Source organism: Metarhizium acridum (assembly GCF_019434415.1).
Source record: "Metarhizium acridum strain ARSEF 324 chromosome Unknown scaffold_1, whole genome shotgun sequence".
Classification (NCBI taxonomy): Eukaryota; Fungi; Ascomycota; class Sordariomycetes; order Hypocreales; family Clavicipitaceae; genus Metarhizium; species Metarhizium acridum.
This window is the reverse complement of record NW_027094015.1, coordinates 5341879-5353342: the sequence shown is the minus strand read 5'-3', so window position 1 is coordinate 5353342 and position 11464 is coordinate 5341879. Positions and strand designations below refer to the sequence as shown.

The 11464-nt window shown below is 52.9% G+C and overlaps 6 protein-coding genes across 6 annotated transcripts; 4 read left to right on the top strand and 2 right to left on the bottom strand.

Annotated features, from left to right (window-relative positions):
• Positions 1 to 201: 201 nt before the first annotated feature.
• On the top strand, positions 202 to 531 carry J3458_001686 (uncharacterized protein; the record flags this gene model as incomplete). The annotated part of the gene is made up of 1 exon (XM_066116857.1): positions 202 to 531. One exon carries the CDS (start codon positions 202 to 204, stop codon positions 529 to 531), a length of 330 nt encoding a protein of 109 aa, XP_065978743.1.
• Positions 532 to 883: 352 nt separating this feature from the next.
• Positions 884 to 2427, bottom strand: J3458_001685 (uncharacterized protein; the record flags this gene model as incomplete). Its single annotated transcript, XM_007814189.2, has 3 exons — positions 884 to 1261; positions 1315 to 2142; positions 2278 to 2427. The coding sequence occupies 3 exons, from the start codon at positions 2425 to 2427 to the stop codon at positions 884 to 886; spliced, it is 1356 nt and encodes a 451-aa protein (XP_007812380.2).
• Positions 2428 to 3010: 583 nt separating this feature from the next.
• J3458_001684 (uncharacterized protein) lies at positions 3011 to 3589 on the bottom strand (the record flags this gene model as incomplete). Its single annotated transcript, XM_007814190.2, has 4 exons — positions 3011 to 3327; positions 3412 to 3437; positions 3501 to 3514; positions 3581 to 3589. The coding sequence occupies 4 exons, from the start codon at positions 3587 to 3589 to the stop codon at positions 3011 to 3013; spliced, it is 366 nt and encodes a 121-aa protein (XP_007812381.2).
• Positions 3590 to 4981: 1392 nt separating this feature from the next.
• J3458_001683 (uncharacterized protein) lies at positions 4982 to 8173 on the top strand (the record flags this gene model as incomplete). The annotated part of the gene is made up of 2 exons (XM_007814191.2): positions 4982 to 5047; positions 5114 to 8173. The coding sequence occupies 2 exons, from the start codon at positions 4982 to 4984 to the stop codon at positions 8171 to 8173; spliced, it is 3126 nt and encodes a 1041-aa protein (XP_007812382.2).
• On the top strand, positions 7491 to 9314 carry J3458_001682 (uncharacterized protein). Its single transcript, XM_066116856.1, has 2 exons — positions 7491 to 8656; positions 8727 to 9314. Exons 1-2 carry the CDS (start codon positions 8016 to 8018, stop codon positions 8845 to 8847), a joined length of 762 nt encoding a protein of 253 aa, XP_065978742.1. The 5' UTR covers positions 7491 to 8015; the 3' UTR covers positions 8848 to 9314.
• A 322-nt stretch (positions 9315 to 9636) lies between these two features.
• Positions 9637 to 11329, top strand: PDR16_1 (Phosphatidylinositol transfer protein (PITP)). The gene is made up of 2 exons (XM_007814192.2): positions 9637 to 10555; positions 10647 to 11329. Exons 1-2 carry the CDS (start codon positions 9880 to 9882, stop codon positions 11036 to 11038), a joined length of 1068 nt encoding a protein of 355 aa, XP_007812383.2. The 5' UTR covers positions 9637 to 9879; the 3' UTR covers positions 11039 to 11329.
• Positions 11330 to 11464: the final 135 nt, after the last annotated feature.

Below are 11464 nucleotides of genomic sequence, written 5' to 3'. Positions count from 1 at the left end.
ACATTGGATTAGCTGATATACCTGGAGATGATGCTACAGTAGTTTCCTGGGGCATACCAACAACACGAACAGAACTTGACTGATTGGGGTAGTCGCATGCTGCCCCTTCCTCTTTTACGGCTATCATGACACATTTTGCAACATACTTATTCGGCTTTGTCCTTTGTTCCGGTGATTGTGCGGACATTAATTCGTTCTACAATGCGCCTTTTCCCAATTTACGACCAAAAAGGGACCCCCCCCCTAGGGGGTTGGTGGATTGCAGGGCTCCTTTTATTATTTTATTTTTCTTTCTTACACTTTCTTCCACATTTGCAAATTGGATCCAGGGTTGAGTGGAACAACAGAAAAGCGCTTGAGAATTTGCATCAAACTGGCATGTTTGGCATTGTTCTCGCATTTTTGCCTCTTTATTTCGATCTTCTGACTCTGTCGGGAAAAAGTGATTGGAAGCACATGAGGCGTGAGGAGTTGTGCCAAAACACCCTTGTTCGGATGGGGAAAGCAAAGGGACGCAGGAAATGTAGGTAGCATGGAGAAGTGTAGGCTGTGGGTGGCTGGCTTCGTTGCTATTTTGTAGACGGCTGGTGATATTCCAATAGATTTTTCCTACTTGTTATTGTCAGGACTGTGTTGTGCTTTTAATGACATAGTTCACCTGTGTTGAGCATTCTTATTCTGCACTGTGTGGACCATGTTGTTGTTGAATTTACTGATTGTGACAAGGCACAACGTGACCACATGTATCATATTGACTACCTAGGTAGTTATCATCCTTGGGGTTTGGCATCATCTTCCTCTACTGTAGCCCCTTCCACCGCCTCGGTGGTATCCCCTTCCCCGTCCTCTAAACCCATCATATCCACCCCATTGATTATAATTGTTATATTGGGCTTGGGCTTGGGTTGGTGGTGGAGGCGGCGGGGGAGATTGCCCGTTCCACACACCCATCATCTGAGCTGCAAAGGTAGGATCTGGCATCCAGCCCTGTGGAGGAAGGGAAGGAGGCGGCGGCGGCCAGGGACCTGTGTATCCTGCCGGTAGGGGGGGTATGGGCATATTGAATGGCATACTGGGGTTGGCAGTTGGCTGGGGAGATGGTTTCGGAGAGCCGCGACGGGGACTGCTGCTGTAGGATCTGCGGCGGCTGCGGGTTCGTGATTGCGAGCGTGAGCGTGAGTGCGAGCGTGAGTGCGAGGCTGACCGCGGGGTGTAGCTTCTGCTGCGGCTGCGGCTTTGGCTTCTGGAAGGCGACACGCGCCTGCGTTTAAAGGATCGTGATGAAGACCGACGGCTGCGCGAATAGCTGCGCACTGACGATGGAGACTTGGACCGGCCTCTTTGTTTGCCTTGTTTGCGGTCCTTCATTCGTTCACAGAACCGTCTGGACCAGCCGTAGTATGTCTCTCCGCCAATGACTTCACCAGTAACTTCATCCAATACGATTTTTTCGCCCATTTCATTCACGTCGATATGCGAGTCGTCATCTGGTCTTCTGTCGTGGGAGAAGATTCTCTCCGCGTCGGAAAGCAACGCCTTTACCGCAGCGGTGACGACTTTATCTGCCGGACCTGGGGCGAGTTGAATTGGACGAATGAGATCTGGAAGCATTGGCTTTGTGGAATTCGGCACCAGGTGAGGCAGCCACGTCGCTGCCGGCAAATCGTACCATGCTGTCGATGTGTCGCCGTGAAAAGAGGGCATTGTGAAGGGCGTCTCCTTGGCGAGCTTGAGAGACGTATTGACTGGTTCTGGGGCTGCGGAGACGGACGACCCGGCGATGGCTTCTTGAAGCTTGGGAATCACGGCATCGGAAGCGTATTGTTTTGATTTCCATATGAAAACGAGATCTTGCAGCTTCTTGATGTGTTTCGGGCATTTTTCAAATGAGGCGGCAGCGCTGATCAGCGGAGGGAGGTACGCTTCCACGGTGGCACGGAAGTCTTGGTTTCCCTGGCGCGCAGCGTGGTGCAGCACGTCGTTGACAATGTAGAGCACGTGTAGACGACGGCGTTTTGTGCTGGGACGAGGGTGTGTCGCGTCATCGACTTGTGCGTTTGACAGGGCGACGAGGTATTTTGCAAGCGCGGTGCTTCGGCCACTAGAGTGGATTATGTTGCTGAGGATGTAGTCTTTGCAGGTCTGTATAGTGATTTCAAGAGACACGATTTTAGCATGGCTACGAGGAAAGCATCGAGAAATAGTTTTTCTTGTTGTTTAACCCGCCTACACGGGGGCGGAGACAGAAAACTGCTCGAAGGGTGGTCTAGTGCAAACCTGGACATTGGGGCGGGAGCACTGCGTCAGTGTTGAGGCGACTTGTTGAAAGAAGGTGTCAACTGAGGGACGGCTGATGGATGCTGGGTCGGCGCGGAAGAGAGATGCTGAGAGGGCAGCTTTGGCGATGGTTAGTTCGGGGGTCGCCATGGCGCGCGGGGGGTTGGTAGATGGCGAAGTCGACGATGAAGCTTGAGATGGGATGTTGCGAGCTGGCAGCTCTATGATCGTGATTTTGGTGTTGTAGCTTGATGATAGTTTGACCAATGGGGCGGTGGTTTGTGGGGCGTGGCCTGATACCAGTTGCAGGAGACGTGGTGTTGCGAAACTTTGCGGTTTTATCATGAAGGTCGTGGTAGTGGCGTGCTTTGTTGATTACTAGATTGCATTTAGCTCAGTACATGAGTGACGTATTTATTTAGCTGAATTTGAGAAATTCGGGCCGCCTTTGAAGCCGTGGTAGTGTGAGCTGTCGCTTGATTGAGTGGGAGGAGGAACGCCGACGATGAAGAGAGGTGTGGTCACTAATTTTCCCCCGTCCCCTATACATAAGAAACTTAAAAAGTGAGAAATATTGGTAGAATAAGTGTTCATATATAACTCAAAGGTAAAGCACGTATCATACAACCCTTTTTTTCCCTCGCCGATATCTCCATTACACAAACAGCCAGCCTGCGGTACGCCCCCTGCGGCTATCTCACCGTCAACTGCTGCTTTTTGCTCACGTCTTGTGTTATGAAAACCGATCCCCCTTCGGACTCCTATAAGGCGTCGAGCTCTCATATTTGCTCTTCTCCCTCGTCTGCTGCGACTCTGTCACCGCAGCATGTCTCGTCGCAGCCGGATCATTGCTCGCCTCCTGGCTCGGCGAGCCAGCTGTGTCTGTGATGGCAGGGGCGCCGTTACCGTTGGTGACTGACGAAGATGTCGACCCGGGGCTCGAATACTCTAGCGACCGAAGGTCTTCCTTCTTCTTGCGAGCGGCTTGAAGCTTGGCCTGACGGTCGGCGTTGATTTCTCGTTTGGCAAAGTAATATGCGCCCGCGCCGGCTGCGGTTGGTAAAGACGAATTCTCGTGTTAGGTGGTGTCCTAGGGGAATATACTGTGGGGGATGAGCAAATATTGAGTCTTACCGACACAGAGGGAACCCCAGCCCATCCTGAATGAAAGATGGTGTTAGTAGTATTGCAAGGAAGCTCCGTGATCGGCAGACGGAACAAACCAGAAAGATTTAACCTATTGGCACAATGTTAATGCTGAATAGGAGGCAATTAGACAAGAGTCCGCTAGGGATTCTCTCACAGTATTCATTTTGCGATTGATTGATTGATCGCGTGCGGTGTACGGAGTATATAATGGTAAATGGTGGAGGTGTAGATGGTGAACTTATGTTTCACGGATCATCAACGGCGCAGGTGGATTTGGACGCTTACATTGTCTAGCCACAGTGGCTGAGGCGAAGCTGGGTTTCGCCTAAACTTGGTCCGACAGCCGAAGCATCGGCGGCTTTGAGGTCAAGCACGCACGTGTGGCAGGTGCTAGTTACAATTTGGGCATTTACGGGAGTACCTAGTACTAGTTGATGTCTCATGTATTGTCGACTTTCTGAACATTTGAAGCCGAATGCACCTCACAGGTGGCTGTTGCAGCAACTGCTGATCGCCGACTACCGAGGTACGGGATCATGAGGCTCAACTACCTAGGTACTACTATACCTTTTGCTCGACATTTCCTCAGATGCTCTACCCGTTTGTTTCACCCTGCGCCTTTACTTGGTGCATTTGGACACTGCTTGTGGGGGCTGAAATGTCTGGGTCGTGGCTCAAGCTCTCGTGCTCCTTGAGCCGCCAGGAAGCACCGCCTCAAACATGATGACCGTGGCGTTGAGCCTCTTGGGCTTGTATCAGACAACCCGTCATGACTGCCTTAAGCAGTAAGCAGACCTTAACCTCGTGCTTGCTTGTTCACTGGAAAATTCCCAGCACCCTTGTTGGTAAGTCCAAAGTAAGAACCGGACACTTTGGGCACCCTGCTGCGGCGGAGGCTGAAGCCCCAGTCGAGTCGTTTCACAAGCTCCGCCATCCGCACTGTACGGTGCCGCAAATGTCTTACCCGTTGCCACAGTGTCTAAAGCCACAATCCATGACAGTAATGACGATCCCCTCCACCGCCTCCAACTCCAGAGGGGGAGGGGGGAGAGAGGACCAAACTCGTCCTTGTCGACAAAGACCAACAAGACACGCAAGCCGCCCCGATCGCCCGTGGCATTCTCCCAGCCAGCTGTTTATTCTTTTTCCATCGACAACTGCCTATTTTGACCCTCTGATCATTTTGATCATTTGTCCCCCGGCTGCTCAATGTTGACAACACAAAGACCGCGTGGCCTGTCAGCGTGTTCCACTTTCAACATCAAACGACTACCCCATCCCGTATTGCCCACGACTCGTTTCGTTTGGCCGATAGCTTTTCTCCCTGTACCCGATTGCCTCAACTGAGGCATCTGGGGCAATCTGGCCATTGGTTCATCAAGGCAACGAAGTCTTTCGCATTTGTTCCCGCCACAACTTCTTCAACGCAAAGCCAACCCTCGCGGGTATGATTTAACGTTGGACCTTGCAAAGAATGGGTGTACAAGGAGTTCATGCCCCAAACTCATGTCCCCAACACCACACTAGCCCCCACCATTGTTGAAGTTGGCATCCCATGTCATCACATCATTCTCCTACCATGGAGCCGCTGGGCAATGATAGGCCTGATGGTTCCTCTATCGTAAGTACAAGCCATCTTCGCATCATGTGGAGATATAATTATTGCTCTCCTCTCTAACGTGCCCAGAAACCTGTGTCCTCCCTCCTCGCGCGGTTCGAGAATCTAAGTCAATCTGCTCCTCTCGTCCCTCCTCAAAATGCGCCTTCGAGGTCCATTTCTCCAGCCCCCAAGCCTGATAGATTACGAGCTTTGAAATTATCGCAAGATCCTCCTCCCTCTACCAGTCCAGCGTCAGCGCTCGCAACTCCTCTTGCAGCAGCTCCCCCAAAGACACCGGTTAAATCTCCTACGAGACCAATACAGCTCCACGCAACAGAACCAAACAGTCTCCCTGACGGAGCCCCTGCGCTAGCACATACATCTACGCGGCCACTGGTGGCCGGCACCAAGTCACCAGCTTTGACAATGCCTCCGCCGCCAGCTCTCAAAGTCCTGCCACCTCAATCTCCGCCCAAGCCTCAATCTCCGGCTGTTGTGTCTGCCGATCAATCGCCATTTTTAGATCCGACGACTGCTACATCGCAAGAGCTCCCAGGCGCTTCGCCAATACCCATCAAGCTACCCAGTCGGCCCATCACTCCGATTCACCCTCTCTCTGCTCCTCGTTCGCCTCGCTTGACTTCAACACAGCCTCCATCACCACCTCCTCCAAGACGGTCTGTCGAAATAAGGCGGGAACCGAGGCAACCTCCGCCGCCGCCAGCTCCCCGTCTCGACAAGTCCAGAAAAACGACTCCGGTTTCATCGAGTCTTTCGGATGCGCGCAAGATCAGCACGTCCAGTAAAGGCAACACTGTCGACGAGACGTCTCCCTTCAACAGCCCACCAGCCGGTCCGGAAAAGACTTTCGACGGAGACGAGAGTCCGCCTGAGCTACCCATGCGACCAAGAACAGAAGCGAACATGGACCTTGTCTCCAGACCTAAGCCTGCTGTAGGTGCAGGTTTTGAGCCGCCACCGGTACATCACTCTATAGCAGTCAGGAGAACAGAACGTGACCCGGTAGTGAATGGGACTACTAAGCCATATCTCATATCGCAACACCCTACAGATGATCGATTCGTCCACTCACCCAAACGATCGACTAGCGATCTGACGACGATGACATACGGCGCCAACAGCTACAGCTTAGACAAACCGCCTCCGAAACCACCTAGGCCAGCTCAACAGCGAACTTCTACCACGCAGGATATCTTATCCAGCTCTGCACCATCCGGACGGTCTCATCAGCAGCAGAAGCAGCCGCAGCCGCAATTGACCACTCGCCAGTTTCCCGCGCCGCCCACCGGGACTCATGTGGCTGTAAAGACGGTTGACCGGTCCGCAGATAGGGAGGTGCCCGACCCGCGAGCGCTCATGCTGCCTCCACCATCAATATCGGCCAATCGCCCAACGCCCCGTAGTATTTCGCCTGAGCCTGTAGCAAGTACAGAGCCGGCTGCACATGTGACGGTGTTTCCGGACTGCGCAAATGTAAATCGAAAACCGCCACATGCCAAAAAGGGCTGCCATGAGATCCAGACCAAATATGATCCAAGAATTTTTGATGTCTGTGGCGACCTGGCCTGTACCAGTGGCCAATTGACGAGAGTTTGGAATATCCGAGATGGAGAGCAGATTATGAGTCTTGCTCACACCGAAGGAGTCAGGGCAACTGCAGTTCTGTTTAAGCCAGCCGCGGACCCAGACCACGAGGGAGCCTTCATATGGATAGGTACCAATATGGGCGAGCTCATGGAGGTTGAGGTGGCCACGCAACGGATTACTGAAGTAAGGGCGGGTGTGCATGGTAAGGCGGAGATTACGAAAATATACCGACACTACAACCAATTATGGTCACTAGATGAAGGGGGCACACTCAATCTTTGGCCTGGTGACAGTGATGGGGTTCCGAACCTCAAAAGCCATCCTGTTACTCAGCCAAGCAGGCTTCCAAAGGGTGCCACCTTCTCTATGGTGGTTGGTAGCGAACTATGGCATGCAACTGGTAAAGCGATTCGGGTATTTGAGCCTTCAACTGACGGGTCCAGACCCTTCCAGGTGTTGGTTCGACCTTTGACCGCTGACGGTTGTGGCGATGTTAGTGCCGGGACCATACTCAGTTCAACGCCCGGCAAGGTGTACTTTGGCCATATGGACGGAAAAGTGAGTATTTTTTCATCGTCGGACTACACTTGTCAAATGATCTTGAATGTCAGTTCCTGGAAGATTAATGGACTTGCCGGTGTTGGACACAATCTTTGGGCAGCCTACAACACGGGCAAGATTTGTGTATACGATACTACCCAGCAACCCTGGACTCTGAAGAAGGAGTGGCAGGCGCACGATCAATCAGTCTTGAAGATGAAGATGGACCCATCGAGTGCCTACCGTATAGATCAGCTGCAGGTTGCATCTCTTGGCACTGATAGCAAAGTCAGGTTGTGGGACGGTATGCTGCAGAGCACTTGGCTGGAAGATGATCTCAAGTCTAAAGATATCGACTATTGTGAGTTTGAAGAAATCAAAGCCATGGTCTTCACATGGAACGCTGGAGCATCAACTCCCCATAGCCTCCGATATTCGAAAGGCGACGGCGACTCTACCTTCTTCCAGGATCTGCTGCGGTCAAGCGGGTCCCCCGATCTTCTTATTTTTGGCTTCCAAGAGCTAGTCGATTTGGAAGACAAGACAGCTACAGCCAAGCGGCTTCTCAAATCCAAGAAGAAGGAAGGGACTGAGCAAGAACGCATGAGTCATCAATATCGTGACTGGAGAGACTTTTTACTCAAGACATTGGACGACTACATGCCTGGCGATCACTTGTACCACCTTCTCCAATCATCGCCTTTGGTGGGGTTATTTACTTGCGTGTTTGTAAAATCGACTATTAGGGACAGGATCCGAGACCTCAACGCAGCAGAGGTCAAGCGAGGCATGGGGGGCCTACACGGAAACAAAGGAGCCATTGCGATCCGATTTCGAGTGGATGATACTTCGCTCTGTTTCATCAACTGCCATCTGGCAGCTGGACAATCGCAAGCAAACTCGCGTCACAACGATATTGCTGCGATTCTGGATGCGAGTTTATTTCCGACCGAGTTGGATCCAGAAACGCGACTGGACACATTCACCGGCGGGGGGTGATGGGTCCATGATTCTTGACCATGAGCTTTGCATTCTAAATGGTGACCTGAACTACCGTATTGATACAATGTCTCGTGATACCGTGATTAAGGCGGTTCAGCAACAGCAGCTCGCCAAGTTGCTTGACCGTGACCAGCTCCTGGTGGCACGACGCCGCAACGCTGCCTTCCGTCTGCGTGCGTTTGAAGAGCTTCCCATAACATTTGCGCCGACCTACAAGTATGATGTCGGCACGGATACGTATGACACCAGTGAGAAGAGACGAAGTCCCGCCTGGTGCGACCGTTTGCTCTTCCGGGGACAGGGACGGGTACGTCAACTGGATTACAAGAGACACGAAGTGCGAGCCAGCGATCATCGACCTGTTACGGGAAGTTTCCGCCTCTGGGTGAAGAAGGTTGATGCCGCAGGGAGGGCCAGGGCTTGGATGGAAAGTCAGGGACGGTTTGAGAGTGTGCGAGCACAGGTCATGGCCAATGAGAAGTGAGTGACTCACCATCTTGCGAGCAACAGAGTGGCCACCAAGGAACATGGACTTGCTAACCCATCTTAGAATGGCTTACCTTGCACACTACTGTGGATTCGACGAGGCAACAAGCCGGGCACTAATAGAAGAGAAATCATCACGAAAAGTACACCGGAGCCCGAGTAGGAATAGGGGCGGCGGCTATTAGAGCAAGCACATATATTTGCGTGTTGAATTTTTTAATCCTCATGGCAGGCGGGCATATCCAGCATAGCGTCGAGACGCATGTTTACGAGCAAATGGTGGTTAGCAACGGCAGGGACGGCGTACCGTCAAAACGCAATAGAGGGAGGGACGGGCGTTGACGGGGCTTATGAATGACTTTAACGGATAGGTGGTTTAACGTGAGGTGGGTATGGCTACCTACCTAGGTAGGCACCTGGGTATATAATCGATGCCAAGATTAGATAGACTTGGTGGTGCCCAAATTTTGACGTCGAGCATGATGACTGTAAGCTCATGTGGACGTCAAGAATAGTTAGTTTGTCATTCAAATGAGAAAATGACCAACTTCTTGAATGAACTCGGCAAGGTTCGTGTAGTTGAACAAGTTGGTTATTAGACGCTGCGCAGGGGATGTTTCTCCACGACGTAAGGGAACATAGAATCGAGGGGTAAAATAGGCCTGCTTGGGAATGAATCTAGGAATTCATGCCCGACCGTACGTCCGTTGTTTCCTGACGTGCATGGAAACCCCCGCCCGGGGAGCCGACGGAGTTGTAACTAAGTAGGAGAGGTTCCCAAAGAAAGAAAGTCAATGAGAGGTGGCTTGCGGAGGTACTCGGTAGCTCCGCTGACGGCAACTACATTGGGTCCACTCCCACCGGGCCTGGCCAATTACACAGGAGGAAGACCCTGGCAGGCCCCTTGTCTTTGGTGCTTATTTATGTGGCAGCTTCTCAATGTCAAATCATGGATCTCAACGGATCTGATAAACCATTTCCATCCGAACTCTTCCTTGTCTCTCTGGTCTCCTCTTCACCAACGGATAACGGAATTTTACTACTAGACATAGAGCAACCGAACTTAGCAGCGACGCTTGCATACCTCAATCGCAGGCGGGCCAGCGGATTGATACCAGTGGGGAAAGGGGAAAGGAGAAAGGAGAAAGGAGACGAGGATCACCACAATCTCTCTCGACGAAGAAAAAAAAAAAAACACCACGTAGCAAGTCGCCGACATGGCAGCACAGGAGGCACATGAAGCGCCCCCAGCGGCAGCAGAGGTTCTCAAAGTCCCCCTCGAGGCACCCACGCCCGAGAGTACGCCCGAGCCCCGTCCAGAACTCACACCCGACCAGCAGACCAAGTACACGACGTTGCTGGAACGCGTGAGGTCCATCAGCGAGGTCAAGTGCACGTCCAAGAACAAGCACGACAAGTCGGGGCCGACGACGGAGCACGAGCGCGCGTGGCTCACCCGCGAGTGCATCCTGCGCTACCTCCGCGCGACCAACTGGGCGGTGGGCGAGTCGGAGCAGCGGCTGCGCGAGACGCTCGCCTGGCGGCGCGAGTACGGGCTCGACGCCTTCACGGCCGACTACATCTCGCCGGAGCAGGAGACGGGCAAGCAAATCATTGTCGGGTTCGACAAGCACGCGCGGCCGTGCCAGTACCTCAACCCGGGGCGGCAGAACACCGACCCCAGCCCGCGCCAGATCCACCACCTCTTCTACATGGTCGAGCGCGTCGTCGACATGATGCCCCCCGGCGTCGAGAAGCTCAATCTCATGATAAACTTCAAGCCCAGCGCGCAGAGGCAGAATACGAGCGTGCCCGTGTCGACGGCTAGGGAGGTGCTGCATATTTTGCAGAGCCACTACCCGGAGCGGTTGGGCAAGGCGCTCATTATCAACGGTGAGTTTTTGTTTTTTAAAAGAAAAAACAGAGAGAGAGAGAAAGAGATTGCTGACATTTGGTTTCTTTTTGGTGTTTTTTTTTCTAATAGTCCCCTGGATCGTGCGTGGCTTCTTCAAACTCATCCAGCCGTTTATGCACCCGGTGACGCGCGAGAAGCTCAAATTCAACGAGGACATGAGGCAGTTCGTGCCGGCGACGCAGCTCTGGAGCTCCGACTGGAACGGCGACTTGGACTTTGAGTACGACCACGCTGTCTACTGGCCTGCCCTGAACGACATGTGTCGGCGGAGGCGGGAGGAGAGGCTGGCCAGGTGGAAGGCCGCCGGCAGCCTGGTCGGCGAGTCGGAGGACTACCTTGCCGGCGGGACTGACGTGAGCGTCGGCGGCTTCAAGTACACGGGCGACGTGGATGTTGTGCAGGAGAAGATGGCGGCTGCGACGTTGGAAGACGGGGGAGCGTATCCGGTTGCCGCCGCGTAGAACCTCCCCCGAGGGGAAGGGGTGAGTGAGAGGAGAGAGGTTTATCTGCGTTTTCATTTAATTTTTGCCATGGTTGTAAATCAAGAATAGCCCTGCGGCACATATTTTCTTTTTTACCTTTTTCTCTTTTTCTCTTTTGCTGTTTGCATAGAATAGCGTAATTATATAGACTTGCCCATTCTTCTTTCCCTCCCCTTCCTTTGTTGATGGGACCCGGCGCCACGCAGCGGCTCATGTTGTGTTCAATGTCGGCCTGTGCTGCTGCTCCAATGTCGGGAGTACAGATCAGGCGGGTGGACAAGGCGTCCAATCTCGAATGTCTTCAAGATGATGGCCAGGGGATGGTCTCATACAGATGCAACAAGGCGCAGTCGGTCCGTCTTCCCATCTATTCCAGGACTGCTGTACTGACCCCCCTGCTTCTGT